This window comes from Pipistrellus kuhlii, unplaced genomic scaffold (genome assembly GCF_014108245.1).
Source record: "Pipistrellus kuhlii isolate mPipKuh1 unplaced genomic scaffold, mPipKuh1.p scaffold_m20_p_2, whole genome shotgun sequence".
Lineage (NCBI taxonomy): Eukaryota > Metazoa > Chordata > Mammalia > Chiroptera > Vespertilionidae > Pipistrellus > Pipistrellus kuhlii.
In genome coordinates, this window is record NW_023425515.1 from 53,708,621 (window position 1) to 53,726,594 (window position 17,974).

Sequence of the window (17,974 nt, forward strand, 5' to 3'; positions counted from 1 at the left end):
GCTTGCAAATAGGATAGCATAGGTCTCCTCATAATAGGTAGTGATCAGACAAGGAAAAATACCAGTGGACAACATCATACTGGACAGTATAGCTGTTTAAGTGTTTATATATGACCTTAAAACTACAAGTTTTAAGCAATGTCTAAAATGTGCAGTGACTGTTAGGTCCACACCAAAAGGAGCCAGGCCGAGAGTTGCTGTGAGAGTTTAAGAAACGTTATCACATTCTCTCACACCAGTGTGCAGAGGGGTGGTGAGGCTCTCTCATATAGGGTAGAAGTACGCAATATAGGGTCAGGATGTGGGTTGGAGAGTTGGTTGGTCAGTTGGAAGGGAAGTCACCAGTTGGTCAAGGGAGGAGAGTACATGGGTTGATCAGGGGGAAAGAAGTTCTTCTCATTCTGCTTCTGCAGGCATTCGTCATCTGCTCAAACCTATGGGACAGCTTATAACAATATATATTTCAGAAGAGAGATTAGGGGTAGTTCATCCTAACAGCGACAATTTAAGCTCCGTGGAAATGCATGGAAGACCAAGATGAGATCTGTGCCCTCAAGGGGTTTAGACTAGTGAGAAGACAAATAAGATTCCCAGAGATAACTTACAACTTCAGGCAATGAGTAAACGTTCCTGGTTTCAGTGGAAGGAAAGATCAACGTGAACTGGACATCTGGAGAAAGGGTAAGAGAGGTATATTCCAGGATGAAAAAAAAAAAAATATTGCCGTTATAGAATATTGTGCTGGAGACACTAAAAAGGGAAAAGTCATCATCTGCAGAGGGTGGGGGTAGCACTTGGGGTGAAGGTAGTGGGGCAAAACTTAGGATGCATGTTGAAGAATGATGAAAGACAAAATAATGTTGACTAGTTAGGAATAGGCCCTGCCACTTTGGGAGAGGAGAAAATAGATCTCCAACACTCTATCATACAAGACTTCTTTGGGAATCCAAATGAAAACTTGAGTCAAAGTTTCTTTTATTTCTAGGAAGGTGGTACATAACTTCAACATGAATATTCATCAAAAGTACATGACAAGGCAGTGTACTCCATAAATGAACAACACAATAACTCTCATTTTCAAAGTTAGTCTAAAATGAATGTACAAGCATAGGCAAAAGGAGGGCTACAATACACAAAAGTTTATTCTTGCATTATTATTTATTATTGTATTGTTTTTCCATGTGAGGAATGTAAACCTAATTTTGACCACCCTTGTAGTGAAGAATAATTTTTAAGACTTGAATAAAAGCCTTTCTCTTCCACAAGTACAGTTTTCTGTGATCAGAAGAAAATGGAAATCACCTTGCATTACAATGAAAATATTTTCTGCAGCGAGGTTGGGAGAAGAGCAGTGAGGTAGGGAGTTAAGTGGGATCTATGCACAAGAGCTGCATGTGAATCCATATAATAGTTTCACTTTCTTAACAGGAAAGGTATTTTACTCTAGTGGTTCCTAGGTGTAATAAGTACCAGAAGCCTAGAGCTTGTGAAAAATCACAGATTTCTAGGTCCAATGCCAGCCACTAAAATGCAAACACTATGGTTTAAAAGATCCTCCATGTTCAAACTCCTAGTGGTCTTCAAATTAATTTCATGCCACTAACAAGAAAAAAAAAATCCTGAGATGTTCTAAGTTACAATTACAGTGGCTGAAGAGTGAGCGAAAGAGAAACGTTAGCCTGTTAATAGCTGTAGACCAGCTCTGACAAGGATGCTCATATTATATATCTGTTGGAATTTAGGATTAATTTCCAGGAGGCTATTTCCATGATTATTCACTTTTTTTCCTCCCAATTACATTCAATATTATTTTATACTAGACTTGGCAATCAGGGCCAATCAGGTTCCTCACCTCCCCACTTCCTGCCCTCTTCCTCCCCTCACCACGTCCCCATACTAACCCCAGGGCCAGCTCGGATTGGGCAATCAGAGCCTGCTGGCTGGGAGACGGGACTGGCAGGTTGGCTAGAAGGCCCCACCAGTGATCGGGGCCTATGGGATGGGAGAAGCACCTGCATTGAGCATCTGCCCCCTAGTGGTCAGTGTGTGTCAGAGTGACTGGTTGTTCTGTTATAACTGCTGCTTAGGCATTATATATAGTTTCAACTATACAGTATAGTGGTTAGACATTTATATAATTTATGAAGTGATTTTCCCATAAATCCAGTACCCACCAGGCACTATACATAGTGATTACAATAACTGCTTTCCTCTATATCTGTGATTATTTTGTAACTACCAATTTGTACTTCTTTATTTTTATTAGATAAGAGATTCAACTGAAGGACTTGTATACATACATATAAGTACAACCAATGGACACAAAGTCCTTCGGTTGAATCTCTTATCTTCCCCAATTTGTACTTAATGCCTTCTTCTTTTTCACCCTACCTACTAACACCCTTTCCATCTGTCAACCATCAGTTTGTTCTCGACATCTATGAGTCTATTTCTATGTTACGTTGTTCTTTAGATTCCACATATAAGTGAAATCATATGGTACAGTATTTGTCTTTCTCTGACTTTATTCACTTAGCACAATACCCTCTAGGTCCATCCATGTTGTCACAAATGGATGTTCATTCATTTTTATGACTGAGTAATATTTCATATATATGTACCTATATCTTCTTTATCCAGCCATTTAGGTTGCTTCCATATCTTGGCTATTGTAAATAATGCTGCAGGGGAGGTCCCTTCTAATTGCTAAATGGGATGCTGCGGATTGCTTAATAAACCCAATTTTTAAAAAATAATGCTCCAGTGAACATAGGGGTGCGTGTATCTTTTTGAATTAGTGTTTTAGATTTCTTCAGATAATTACCCAGGAGTGGAATTGCTGGGTCACAAGGTAGTTCTATTTTTACAATTTTAAGAACCTTAGATACTGTTTTCTATAATGGCTGCATCAATTTGCCACAATTATCCGCTTATTAACACATAAATTTTCCAGTCTGCTGTTTACAGCTCATCCACAGCAGCATACACTTCTTCCTGGCAGATTCTGCTGAGCTTATCCTAGAACTAACTCTGCTTCCCCTTTTTCCAGACTCTTTATCTATAGCTAATGTAAATATTTTAGAACAGATTAAATCTTTCTCCCTGCCCCATCCCCACCACTGCCTTCTTGATGTATGATTTGCAAAATTTTTAGGCAAGGGAGTTCATGACCCAAGACTAGTTTTCTTTTGGGCCAGCAATTTTGGCTCTTTAATAAACCTTTCTTACAAAAGACTTTTAGCTGTGGAAGTTAAATTATTTGTTAACAACACATTTCCCTTTGCTCACCATGCTCTAGCAATACAATTTTGTGTTAAGTTTCTCAAACATGGCAAGCTCTAAACCACCTTAGAATCTCTGCATAACTTTTGTTTTCTATCTAGATTGCTTTTCTCTCTCATCTTTGCATCTCTGGATCCTTCCCAGAATGCTGAAATGTCATTGCTCGAGACAGATATATCGCTTCAAAATAGCACCCTCCTTATTGTCTACCTCACCCCTTTGTTTCCCTCACAACACAGCCTCTAATTATTTTACTTATTAAATGTTTCCCTCATTAGAATACAAGCTGCAGGAGGGCAGAGACATATCTGTCTTGTCCACTAACACTATGTCTGGTACATAATAGTCACTAAATAAATGAGTGGCAAAGGAGTTTCAATGTATCAAGCTAGGAAACATTTTACAGAACAATTAAAATATTTGTTGCCTCGGTGGTGGAGCGTTGATCTATGAATCAGGTGTTCAAGGTTCAATTCTGGTAAGGGCACATGCCCAGGTTGCGGGCTCGATCCCCAGTAAGGGGTGTGCAGGTGGCAGCCGATCAATGATTCTCTCTCATCATTGATGTTTCTCTCCCTCTCTCCCTTTCCCTTTCTCTCTGAAATCAATTTTTTTAAAAAAATGTGCAAAACTCCTTACACCTACAGGTGAGTATGATGAAAGTATCTGTGTTGCATTTTGTATATTCATATCTTCTAATTTCAAATTCCTCTGTAAAATAGGAACAATGGTAGTATCAAAGCATTGAGATTTAAATGAAATATATAAAACTACTAATCTAGTATCTAGTGTCAAAAAGAACTCTCAATAACGATTAACTCGTCATTACCCAATACAGAGTTTTCTCTTAAGGCTCTTAAAATCTCTAGCGTAAGAGATCTCACACAAGTGCTCCAGTAGACACTTTTACTCTTCTTCTAATACCAAACTACTGGCAGTTTCTGATTTCATGGTGCTGCTGTCCACCTCCTTACCTTCTGTGACAATTCCTTTATGAGAAAGCCATTCTCCTACCAACCTCCTGTCCCTTCTTGGAGTCTTGGTTTTAAACCCCAAGCTCTCTGTGAAGCTTTCCTGGGGGGGAAACTGTTACAGAAAACCAAAGAACAACAAAGCAATACTTAAGAGTTACATTTATTACTGTCAGGTCCAGAGGAAAATGTATCTTAAATTCTGGGCCCCAACATGCAGAAATTCTCCCTATTTATATTTTACCTTCTTTGTATCCCAAATATGAAGTGGCTCCGGCCCCCTTTTGCAAGTTCTTAAAGAGCCCATATATACTGGGGCCTTGAGAGACCTCAACCAGAGGCCTGGCCTGGCGCCAGCACTGATAACCTGGGGAAGGTTAATTTTACAGAAGCAAAATAGCAGGGTTAAAATTTCAAACAGCAGTTTTCATACAAGATGGATGCTTCAACAACACCCCCCTCCCACGGAATTTATTACGCATGCTACCTACATGCTATCTCCGGACCTTGGACAGAATATTTATGTTGCATTTACTTTAACAAATTGTAATTTTTTGTAGCATTGTAACATTTATTGTTACAATCTGTCTCTTCCGCTGAACTGGGAGCTCTAGTCCTTGACAATAAGAGCACAAGTGGATGCTAAAGCAAGACTGTGCGACTCAGACTCCTTTGCCCAGCAGAGACGTGACCTTGGTGACGTCTCCCAACCTCCCTCATCCGTAAAAATGGGAGCGCCAACTTGCAGAGCTGTTACTTGGAGTCCACGAGATTCCAAGAAAAACCCTTAGGGCCTGGGTCCCTGAGGCCCAACCAGGAGGACATCCGCCAGCGCCGGCAGGGAGGGCGTGACCAAGAGTCCAGCGGAGCAGGCGCGTCCCATTGCGCAGGCGCAAGCGCAGGCGCAGGAGGCGGGGCTCCGGGCCGCTCTAGGGGCCGCCGGAGTAGTTCCGGGAGGCAGCTCGCCGCGGGGGCGGCCCGGCCGTCGCGAAGCTGACGTCATCGCCGTGCGCTGCCACGTCTGCTCAGCTCCGCGGTAATGGAGGCTGCGGGAGAGTGCTGACGGCACTTGGCTCTGTTTGTAGCGTTAGCTCTGGCTCTGACTCTGCCGCTGACTCAGGGTCTGGGTCTCGGTCTGGGTCTGGCAGCTCGAAGCTTGGACATCTTTTTTTTCGACTCCGCGGGCTGGACGGCCTGCGGACAGGCACTCGGTTTGGAGCGCCTCAACGCCAGGAGGGAGTTCTCTGGCTGGGGGTCTCTCGTGGTAAAGCTGCTGCCTTCTTGCAGGGATCCCGCCCCACCGGCCGGGCCTCCTCCATGCGTGAGTATAACGGAACTGCCGTGCTGTCCGTCTGTCCAAGGCCTGTTTCGGCTCTCCGGGTTGCGGGGGGGGGGGGACCGCTTGTCCCCTCTGTGGGGGCAGGTCTGTCGGAGTTGGTAGTCTCTCGCCATCCACCTACCCCCGCTGCATCCTCTGGCCTCGTCCATACCACACCTTTCCCTTTGAGCAAGGACCAGCAGTCCCTACCTTACATCCAGCGGTTTGAATAAAGCTATAGGAATAGTGTAATCTACAGCAGGGTTTTGAAAGCCAGAGGGTTTTTTTTGTGTGTGTGTGTTTTTTTACGGTGTGTCCTTCTTTAGTTTTTAAGTTGTATCGTGTAGTAAACAGATTTTCCTGTCCACATTGGAAGAGCCGTGATTTTGCCAGGTTGACGAGGACAATTTCTTTTCAGTCAGGATCTTCATCAGTAATTGCTAAGAAATGTTCCATACGTTTCTCTGGAGTGGGCATCCATTTGCACTCCTTCCAATGTTTTCACTCTGACGGATGGAGATACCATTTGAACAGTTTTACTTCTACAGAGTTAAAAGGGTCGACTGGCATACTTACATCCGTCATTGTCAGTCCTGACAACAACCTGTGTAGGACAGGGAACACTTTTTTCCCCCTTTCTGATAAAGAAGCGCCTCAGTTAAAGTCAGATAATATGTAACACATCTGAGCACAGAACCAGATCCGCTTGGTAACAAAACGTAACATTTTGGACAGTGCTGATCCTCCTGTATTTCAAGTGTCTTACTGTGAAATATTACATTTGAATTGGAAGTGTTTATATTAGGTGTTTCTTGTAAATTTGTACCCGATTGTAGTATCTTTCACGTGCTGTACATAACTGGCAAAAAATACAAATTGTGACTTCCCTGCTCCAGCTGGTTTCACTCAGTGGATAGAGCATCTGCCTGCAGACTGCAGGGTCCAGGGTTAGATTCCAGTCAAAGGCACATGCCTTGATCCCTGTGCAGAAGGCAGCCAACCAGTGATTCTCTTTCATCATTGATGTTTCTATCTCTCTCTCTCTCTCCCTACCCCTCTGAAATCAATAAAAATATTTTTAAAAAGCACAAATTGTGACTTCCCCAGTGCTGAACACACCTTAGATCAGAACATATGCTTTTGATCTGACCCATTAGAGTTTGAGTATTCATTTTATTAGAATAAAGTAGGTAATAGATGCTGAGAGCATTTGTTTGAAAATCTGGTTTTACAAGCCCTGTTCACTCAGGTTTTCTGGTTGTTTTCTTACATTGCTTAGTTTCAAAAATAGTAAACTGACATTTAAATGTGTGTCATTTTTGTTTGTTTTGTTATTGTTCAGAGTTGAAACAGGTTGACAACCATTAACCTGGGTTGCAACTACAGGTGGCACTGGAAGCAGACTGGTTTCCGGACATGCCCGGTGGAAGGAGGGGCCCTAGTCGGCAGCAGCTGAGCCGTTCCGCTTTACCTTCTTTACAGACTTTGGTTGGTGGGGGCTGCGGCAATGGAACAGGCCTGAGAAACAGGTAAAGAAGAAATAAGATTATTTGTAATTTGTAATATCCTGTGATCTGTAAGACTCACACAGACGTCATCATGCTTTTCAGGTATTTGTGTATGAAGATAATTTCCTGACCCTGAAATAGAAATCCTGCCTTGACAACTGAAAGCTCAGTATTTTCAGAATACTTGGGAGGCGGAGAGTTGTGATATGGGGCCCACAAAGTGAAAGCAGTCCAATTCTTAGTTATGGTTTATGACCCAAATTCTAGTCATCACCTTTTTAGCTATTAAAGGAAGGGAGAAGCCCTAGCCAGTTTTGTTCAGTGGTTAGCATGTTGGCCCATGGACTGAAGGGTCCTAGATTCGATTCCAGCCAAGGGCATGTACCTGAATTGCAGGCTTGATTCCTGGCCCTGGTCAGGTTGTGTGCGGGAGGCAACCCATCAGTGTGTCTCTCTCACATTGATGTTTCTTTATCTCCCCCCTCCCTCCCACTCTCTCTAAAAATCAGTGGAAAAAATATCCTTGGGTGAGGATTAACAATAAATAAATAAAGGAAGGGAGGGAAGGAGGAATGAATTAAAGTACAAGGCTTTTATTTTTATTTTTTGAAGGGCAAATTAAAATTGACAGTTTATGTAAGATTCTAAAATTGTAAGTCATATTCCACCAAGGGTCCTACAAATTATTTTCTTCAAAAGTTTGTTTGAAATTGCCAAGACCGGTGTGGCTCAGTGGATAGAGCGCCGGCCTGTGGACTGAAAGGTCCCGGGTTCGATTCCGGTCAAGGGCATGTACCTTGGTTGCGGGCACATCCCCAGTAGGGAGTGTGCAGGAGGCAGCTGATTGATGATTCTCTCTCATTGATGTTTCTGGCTCTCTATCCCTCTCCTTTCCTCTCTGTAAAAAGTCAATAAAATAAAATACAAAGAGAAAAAAAAAAAAAAAAAAAAAAAAAAAGTTTGTTTGAAATTAATAAACTGTCAGCTGTAACTCAAACATCTTAAGATTTGTGTTATTATATGTTGTATGAGAAGAAAAAACGTGATTTTTTTTTTTAATTCTCACCAGAGTATATTTTTTCCATTGCTTTTTAGAGAGAGATTGGGAGGGAGGGAATGGGGAGAGAGAGAGGGAGGGAGGGAGGGAGGAAGGAGAAAGAAACACTGATGTGAGAGAGAATCATTGATTGTCTGCCTCTTGCAAAACCCCCTCCCCCCCTTCGGGGATCAAGCAGGTAACCTGGGCATATGCCCTGACCTCCTGGTTCATAGGTCTATGCTCAACCACTGAGCCATATCAATCAGGCTTTAATTTATTATTTATTTATTTATTTATTTATTTATTTATTTTTTTAAGGGAGGAGAGAGAAACATCAATTTGTTGTTTCGCTTATTTATCCCCCATTGATTGATTCCTGTATTTGCTCTGACTGGGGATCAAACTCTCAAGCTTTGTTTGTCCGGTCAGTGCTCTAACCAACTGAGCTACCTGGCCAGTGCAGCTCTGCCTCTATATTAATTCCAGCAGTTCTTTGTTCTTCTGTTTGGGCTCTGAGGATTCCCCTAGATAATTATGTTCCCAAATTGTGTCATGGAATGCCTCCTCAGTGTCTCAGGGGTTGCTGTGGAAGTGCTTTGAGGGAAGACAGAGGCTGGCAGGCCTAACAATCTAGACTTTAGGTTTCTTAGCCCTCTCTTAATCAAACTAACTCCTTCAGTGAGTTTGAAGTATTGGGATACCATGTAAAATACCTTTTGGGGAGAAAAAATGAAGTGTTCTGCTATTAAAAAAAGAACTGAAAACTACATTCCCACGTGATTATGCTTGTACTTAAAAAGTGTGTAAGTAGAGTACTGGGAAGAACTAGGAACATTGGGAAATTACCTCTGCTCTTAGGTGATTTCAGCTATGATCATGTTTGCTTTTTCTCTGCCTTCCTTGTAGCCCTTTATCCTGGCTTTCAAAGTTCCAATCATAATTGCCTTGACCTACCATTCTTCATTTGCTCTTCTCCTTTAACATATATTTCTTCAGCAATTAACTGGGGTGGTGGGGAGAAAAACATTTTTCAACAGATTAGAATAAAGTGAAAAATTATAGTTGTTCATGGTTTGCAAAGTCACTGTTATTGAGTGACTATTTTGTGACATTTTTACCTAAAGAGGTTATTTTGGGAGAAGATACTCTATATTTGTTTCTTGATGGGAAAGAAGCAGCCTAAAATAGTTTATCATATAAGACCTGGGGTAGAGTTATAAAAAATAGGGATAAAAACCAGTGGTAGACAGCCTAGAATATAGTTTCGGGCAGGATGTATACAGAGACAGGGTCCAGACGGGGAGAACTCTCTTCTGGAGTATCTGCAGAGTACTGAAGAGAGGAATAGATAATTGCTTAAGTATGATATAATTTCAGGTGATACCTTTGCTTCTGCAAGACAGGTCAGCTGGAGAAGAGAGCATTGTGCCTGATTGGTGAAGTTAAACCTGAGAATGTCATAGAGCTAGTTTGGTGACACAATCAAGATTGAAGTCTATAGTTCCCTGTCCTGTTTTCCACCTGTGGAGAGCAGGGATTTGTTCTTAGGACGCTTGTGTAGATGATTGCCTCCTAAAGGAGGAGGATATCAAGTGAGTTTCCTAGTGCTTATAGTTGAGGGAGAATCTTATTTGAGAAGGACTGAGTGAGTTTTTCTTTGTTTTGTCCTTGAAAGTACTTTGTTACTAATATCACCTGAGCATGTTCAAAAGATCACTGCTTTATCCTTTCCTATTTTTCTTTATTCCTTTGAAGCCTCCTTGCTTTATCCATTTGCTTAGGTAAATTCTTTTGCTTGCTGGCTCCATAAAAGCCAGTCTCAGACCTGGTATGTTAACTCTTTCGCATACAAACTTTATATGCAAGGACAAAGCAGGTATTCAACATAAACCACATTGTTTCACAAATGCTTTAGGCATTATTATTTAGTGAAACTTATGTCATAGGGAACTGTTATCCAGTCAATTTCCAGACGCCAGCCTTGCAAACAGGCATTTCTAAGGTTGGCTATGCTGAGCACTTGCTTTCCTTTTGGGTTTCTGGAAATAGTGTACTGCTAGGTAGAGAGTACCTCTATGGCCAGCCTTCAGTAAAAACCTTGGGTCCTGAGTCTGTAATAACTCTTCCTTATAGATATCACTTAACACATATTGTCGCAAATATTTACTGAGAGTTGTGTGTGTCCTGTATGACTCCACTGAGAAAGGATTCTTGGAAATGTGCACTTGGTTTTCTCCAGACTCTGGCCCATTTACCTTTTCCTCTGCTGATTTTGATTTGTTCCCTTTGTTGTAATAAATCTTAGCTGTAAGCACAACTATATGCCGAGACCCATGAATCCTCCTAGCAAATCATCAAACCTGGGCTTGGCCTTGGGGACCTGCAACACAGTTTAAAGGATAATACTCAGTGTTAACACTGAGAAGAGTTCTTTAAAGAGAATCTATTACAACCCTTGTATTATAGGCTCAGGGATATAGTTACTTTCTCAAAAACCACAGCTGATTAGCAGAAAATGTGGGAGAACTATTCCACATTGTATCTCAAACATTTGTATCTCTTGCTTTAATACATTTTCATATCCTGTTAGAGGAATAAGTCCTTTTTTTTAAGCCATGTCTTGCTGCCCTAAGAATACTTAAAAAAAAAAAAAATCTGTAATTAATTTTCTTCCTTTCCTTCCCCCTGCCCCCAATTCTTTATTGTAAAAGTATTAGATATGTCTCCTTCCCCCCCCCCCCCCCCCCCCCGTTGACCTCTCCCTGGCCACTCCCATCCCTCAGCACATGCTGTCTGTGTCCTATGCTTATATGCATGCAAGTCCTTTGGTTGATCTGTTATGGCACCACCCCCCTCTCCAACATTCCCTCTTAGGTTGGGCGGTCTGTTTGATGCTTCTATGACACTGGATCTATTTTTGTTCATCAGTTTATATTGTTCATTATAGTCCACAAATGAGTGAGATCATGTGATATTTATTTTTCTCCAACTGGCTTATTTCATTTAGCATAATGCTCTCCAGGTCCATCCATGCTGTTGCAAATGGTGAGAGTTCCTTCTTTTTTTATAGCAGCGTAGTCTATTATGTAGATGTATAGTTTTCTAACCCACTCATCTACTGATGGGCACTTAGGCTGTTTCTAAATCTTAGCTATTGTAAATTGTGCTGCTATGCACATAATGGTGCATATATCCTTTCTGATTGATGTTTCTGATTTCTTGGGATATATTCCTAGAAGTGGGATTACTGGGTCCAATGGAAGTTCCATTTTTAATTTTTTGAGGAAACGCCATACTGTTTTCCACAGTGGCTGCACCAGTCTTCACAAAGAGTTCCTTTTTCTCCACATCCTCACTTGTTTTTGTTGATGACAACCATTCTGACAGGTGTAAGATGGTACCTCATTGTATCTCTTGGACGATTAGTGACTTTGAGCATGTTTTCATATGTCTCTTTGCCTTCTGTATGTCCTCTTTTGAAAAGTCTATTTATGTCCTTTGCCCATTTTTTTATTGTAATGTTTATCTTCTTTTTGTTATGTTTGGAGTTTTCTGTAAATTTTGGAGATTAAACCCTTGTCGAAGATAACATTAGTAAATATATTCTTCCATGCATTGGGCTTTCTTGTTTTGTTGATAGTTTCTTTTGCTGTGCAGAAGCTTTTTATTTTGATGTAGTCCCATTTGTTTATTTTCTCCTTAGTTTCCATTGTTGTAGGAGCTGTATTGGGAAAGATATTGCTATGGCGTATGTCTGATATTTTGCTGCCTATGGATTCTTCTAAGATTTCTATGGTTTTCCATCTTATGTTTAAGTCCTTTATCCATTTTGAGTTTATTTTTGTGTTGTATGCTGTAAGTCGGTGGTCTAGTTTCATTTTTTTGCATGTATCTGTCCAATTTTCCTAACACCATTTATTGAAGAGACTATCTTGACTCCATTGTATTTTCTTGCCTTCTTTGTCAAATACTAATTGAGCATAGTGGTTTGGGTTGATATCTGGGTTCTCTTTTCTGTTTCATTGATCTATATGTCTGTTCTTGTGCCACTACCAGGCAGTTTTGAGAACAGTGGCTTTGTAATATAGCTTGATATCTGGTATTGTGATCCCTCCAACATGTTCTTCTTTCTCAGGATTGCTGCAGCTCTTTGGGGTCTTTTTTTATTCCATATGAACTTCTAGAGAGTTTGTTCTAGGTCTGTGAAATATACCATTGATATTTTAAAATATATATATTTTATTGATTTTATACAGAGAGGAAGGGAGAGAGATAGAGAGTTAGAAACATCGATGAGAGAGAGTCATCGATCAGCTACCTCTTGCACACCCCCTACTGGGGATATGCCCGCAACCAAGGTACATGCCCTTGACCGGAATCGAACCCGGGTCCCTTCAGTCCCCAAGCCGACGCTCTATCCATTGAGCCAAACCGGTTTTGGCATACCATTGATATTTTAATGGGAATTGTAATTGAATCTATAGATTGCTTTGTGTAGTACGAACATTTTAATGATGTTGATTTTACGAATCCATGAACACCGTATATTCTTCCATTTGTTTATGTTTTCCTCTATCTCTTTTTTCAGCATCTTGTAGATTTCCGAGACAAGTCTTTTACCTCCTTATTTAAGTTTATTTCTAGGTATCTTAATTTTTTAATTATTTTTTATTTTTTTTATGCAATGGTAAATGGGATCGGTTTCTTTTTTAGTTTCTCTTTTTGTGAGTTCATTATTGGTGTTGTGTAACTAATTTTCTGAGATATATTGATCAAGTCTGTTTATGTTAGCTTTTAGCTTTGGTGGGGCCAGTTAAGAACTTTGCTCATATGTCTTCTCAAGCTTTCAACTTATTCCTTATTTCCTCTTTCCCTCTGATGCTCTGGATCACTTTATTTGACTTTTGTCTCTCTGTCTTCTGGTTTGAATTATAGTAGCCAAGGGGTATAGAATATCACAGGTATAGATCTTTTGAACTTCATTTGGAATATCTTTCTTGGGGCCCAGCATTTTGTTGACATTGTTAACCACAGAAGCAGATTAGTCTTTACTTAGAAAAAATTCTATACCTTTAAATTATAACAAATAGTTCATTCAGCATGCTTTCCCCTTTCACCTAGTTTTGACTGAAGAGGAATTTGAATTTTTATTTTGTTCTAGAGTAGAGGCCTCTAACCTTACAATTTCTGCTCAGAATTTATTTCCATGTCTTATGATTAACCTGAATGGGAGAATGGATTGGCTGTTGGCATTAATCCCCTCCATTCAAGTTGACCAACTTGTACATCTCCAGAGGGCACTTTTCATGTTGTGTTCTTTGTGAATGAGATCTCCTGGAGTTGGGAAATGCTGTGGCCCATCTCTTAGAACAGATCATAAAGCTGTGGTGTTGATGACTGGTTTATGATTGAACAGGTAAGGTTAAGAAACCTTCGAGTAGGTCACAACCTACTCCTTGATAAGCTTGTTCTATTAGAATATACACGGGCAATGAGAGGAAGAAATTTCCATAATTTTTTCTGATCCTTCCCTCCCCAATTCCTATTCTTACCTTCTATCTCCTCTGCATTTCTGCCATATTATTCTTAATTGTTCAGAGTGACCAGATTTTATATTCTAGGAGTCACATAAAGTACTGTGAATGTCATATACTAAAGCCAGAATTCTATATTTGGAACTTTAAGAGTAGAATGGTAATGCTAATATTGTTCCTTCTCTAGAATCTTCTTTGAAAATAAAAACCAACCCTCTTTTTCATGTTATTCAAACAATAGTAGACTCTTAGATCTCTGTAACTACTCCCATATGTACATATAAAGGGAAATGTTATCATTCTTGATAGCCCAGCTATTTTTCACAAATAAAACACCTTGGTAGAGGGATAACAAGGAGAGGATTAAAGCCTGTATATCTTAACTAGTGTTTTAAGAGATCCCTATTTTTTTAATGACTATATTGGTCTGCTGTCTTTTCAACCTAAAGTTATATATTTGTAGTAAAGTAGGAAAATTTATGGTCTGATAGACAAGATATCCTATCTAATAAAGAGGGAATATGCTAATTGACCCTCATGCTATTGCAAAGATGGCAACGCCCACAGCTAATAAGTAGGGAATATGCTAATTGATTGTCTCACCCTCAAATATGGTGGCACCCATAGTCAATAAGGAGGGAATATGCTCATTGATTGCCACACCCACAAAGATGGCAGTGCCCACAGCCACAAGATGGCGGTCCCCAGTCCCAACAGCCTCGCTGGGGCAGCAGGCATGTTGCACAACCGGGCCTGCCCCCTAGGTGGGTCCGGCTGTGCCTGCCTCCAGAGTCCCCCAGTCCCCTCAGCCCCCCACCTGCCCAGGGCTGCCCAAGGCTCAGGTAACCAGGGCCGGCCAAGGCTCACGTTGTTGGTAGTGGCAGCAACAGAGATGTGCTGGGGACATCGCATTCCTTTGATTGCTGGGTTGCCTCCCACCCCTAAAGGCTCCCAGACTATGAGAGGGGGCAGGCTGGGCTGAGAGACACCCCCCTCAAGTGTGAATTTTTATGCACCAGGTCTCTAGTAGATATACAATATATAAAAATTATATATAATAGTATGAATAGCACAATATTAAAGACATATTTTATGTGCCAGTGAGTCAGCTCCAACTCCTGGAGAGCCTATGAATTAGTGATGCCCACAGAGTCCTGTATTCAACAATGCCCTGTGCCTAAGGCTTCTTTTATGGAGTCAGTCCATCTCACATATGGTCTTCTTTTCCTGCTGCCTTACATTTTTCCCAGCATAAAGGCATAGTTTAGGTGTAACGGTGGAACAGAGGAGAGATGAATTAGTTTTGTTTGAGTAAATCAGAGTAAGTTTCATAAGGGATATACTTGATCATTTAAAAAGTCGTGAAGGATTTTGTCAGTAAATGTGTTCGTGAGGGGGTAAGGAGATAAAGCTAGTATGTTAAGCAGAGGACCTCATAGGACATATTAAAGTTTTTCAATATTATCCTATTAGTAGTGGAGAGGCATTCATTCAAGAGAGTAACATTTTAGAAAGATCAGACTTCCACTTTAGAAAGATCTCTGAAGGAAGGTTGGAGAATTTGGTGAAAGTGGAGTTGAATTTATGGGGATTACTGCATTAGTTTAGGTACAAAAATAGTAATTGCTTTAACTAGGGCGTTTAGAGAGGAGGGTACAGTTTGAAGGAAGTTTTATAAAGTGGAGTACATAAGATTTAGAGAATGATTGGATGAGGCAGAAGGAAAGCTCTAATATGACTGCCAGGTTTCTGATTCAGGAAGCTAACTGGATGGGACATGAACTATAGCCAGGACCACAGGAGGAGGAATACAGAGATGTCCAGTAGACAGCTTGATAACATGGGTCTAAAACTCAGTAGTGAGCTCAATGGAGAAAAATTTTTGTTTTCAGCATCTAGAGGATAATGGAAACCATGCCCTCATATTGGATCACTGAGAGGGTATCCATGAAGGGAGAAGCCAAAGGTCCTCAGGTAGAATTTGGGGGAAAGCTAAAGGTTAAAGGGTAGGTGGAGAAGCAAGCAGGAGCCCTTTATGCTCTATGACACTGCAGGGTAATCAGTATTTGAGTTAACCCTAGTTTTCTCTTTCAGGAATGGTAGTGCTATTGGCCTTCCGGTCCCACCTATCACAGCCTTAATCACCCCAGGTCCTGTTCGTCATTGCCAAATTCCTGACTTGCCTGTGGATGGGAGTCTGCTCTTTGAATTTCTCTTTTTCATTTACCTGCTGGTTGCACTGTTCATTCAGTACATCAACATCTATAAAACAGTGTGGTGGTATCCTTACAATCATCCTGCTTCTTGTACTTCATTGGTAAGTCTTAATCGGCCTTTACATTCTTCATGTTACTTAGCCAAGAAACTAGTTGGAAAATCTATATGTAGAAATTATTTTTCTTAATAAATTTTCTTCTAATAATTTCCCCCCCTGCTAACCCAAGATTGCTTTCAGAAATATAATGTCATAAAATTGTTTGAAATATAAAATACCTGGCTTTGGTCTATTACTGGAGGAGATAAAAATATAAGTGAAAATTCAGAAACCATTAAAATAATTTATTAAAATAATACCATGAGAAGGTTTTTATATTTAGCTTTCTCTATATCATGTTATATTTGTTGGAAATTTAAAGTGTCAATATGTTTAAATTCTAACAACTCTACCCTTTTAATGACTATGCTAGGATAATGGACGCTTCTATAACAAATAAGCCCAAAATTTGTATAATTCTCCAAGCATATAACAGTCTGAGGCAGTTGGCCTAGTTGGCAGGAATATACTTTCCATATATGGTCAGTCAGGGACCCAGGCTGATGCTGACAAATGTCTTCCAATGAGTGGCTTTCAGGGTGGCTGCGGTCCATCCCTGTCAGCCAGAGGGAAAAGAGGAAAGGGAACTATGAAGGAGAGTTTCTTATGGTCCAGGGTTTGGTAGTTATATCATTTTCACATGTGTCCTGCAAGGGAGTCTGAAAAATGTAGTCCTTTTACTGAATTCATTGTTACCCTGAATGAAATTGGGTTCTGTTACAGAAATAAAACTGAGAGAATAGCGATCTGTTTCTGCTAAAGTACATGACAATATTTTCTAGGTGTCTTCTATCTTCTTTGCAGTTATTTAGGAGGGGTGTGATAATCTTGATGCAAAGAATGCTCTCCATAGAAGGATATATAAAGTAATGATAAGGCTAGTCAAGTAAGTAGTTGGTACTGGCAGTTTTTAATGGGCAATAAAGATGTGCTTTATGAGAAGAAAACTATTGTCCTGTGTAGTTTATGTATGCGTCTGTGACTTACAAATGATTCGAAAACTTCCCTGGCCCAGTGAGCATAGAAAGGAAGTAAATGCAGATGAAAATCTTCAAGATAGCATGGGAAGGGAATAAACATTTTTCTTTTTAATGTTTATATCAATTGGTTGTTCCTGGAATTAACCATTAAGAATTTTCTTGCCCTGACCGGTTTGGCTCAGTGGATAGAGCGTCGGTCTTCGAACTCAAGGGTTCCAGGTTCGATTCCGGTCAAGGGCATGTATCTTGATTGCGGGCACATATCTGGTGGGGAGTGTGTAGGAGGCAGCTGATCTGTTTCTCTCTCATTGATGTTTCTAACTATCCCTTTCCCTTCCTCTCTGTAAAAAAAATCAATAAAAATATATTTAAAAAAAAAAAGAATTTTCTTTTCATAGTGACTATCTGCTTAATATTCGGTGAAGAGAATTTCAGTTTTTAAATATATATATTTTTATTGATTTCAGAGAGGAAGAGAGAGGGAGAGAGATAGAAAACATTAATGATAAGAGAGAATCATTGATTGACTGCCTCCTTCACACCCCCTACTGAGGATCAAGCCCACAACCCAGGCATGTGCCCTTGACCAGAATCGAACCCAGGACCCTTCCAGTCCCCAAGCTGACACTGTTCACTGAGCCAAACAGGCGGAGGTGAGAATTTTAGTTTCTTTACTTAAGAATTGTAATGATTTAGTGCCAAATTGAATGCCTTTTTTTTTTCATTTTGTAAAAATTGATTTCAGAGATAAGAAAGGAAAGGGAGAGACAGATAGAAATATCCGTGATGAGAGAGAATCATAGATTGGCTGCTTCCTGTATGCTCCCTGCTAGGTAGGGATCCAGCCTGCAACCTGAGCATGTGCCCTGACTGGAAATGAAACCTTGACCTCCTGATTCATAGGTTGACACTTTACTACTGAGCCACACAGGCCAAGCTGTATATTTTATTTTTAATAGTCCCCACCTGAATTATGAGTTTATTGAATGTAGAAACTATTCTTCATCTATCTTTCTTTGACCATGGTG

At 40.4% G+C, this 17,974-nt stretch overlaps 1 protein-coding gene across 4 annotated transcripts in view; it reads left to right on the plus strand.

Moving 5' to 3' along the window:
* Positions 1-5,230: 5,230 nt before the first annotated feature.
* Positions 5,231-17,974, plus strand: part of TMEM39A (transmembrane protein 39A) — a 34,934-nt gene continuing 22,190 nt past the window's right edge. The window contains exons 1-3 of one of the 4 annotated variants that reach the window (XM_036447456.2): positions 5,231-5,574; positions 6,914-7,100; positions 15,747-15,969. In XM_036447456.2, the coding sequence (XP_036303349.1) occupies positions 6,988-7,100; positions 15,747-15,969 (336 nt within the window). In that variant the 5' untranslated portion in view covers positions 5,231-5,574; positions 6,914-6,987. The remainder of the gene's footprint in view (positions 5,575-6,913; positions 7,101-15,746; positions 15,970-17,974) is intronic. The other 3 variants (XM_045583971.1, XM_036447454.2, XM_036447455.2) reach the window with 3 other exon arrangements.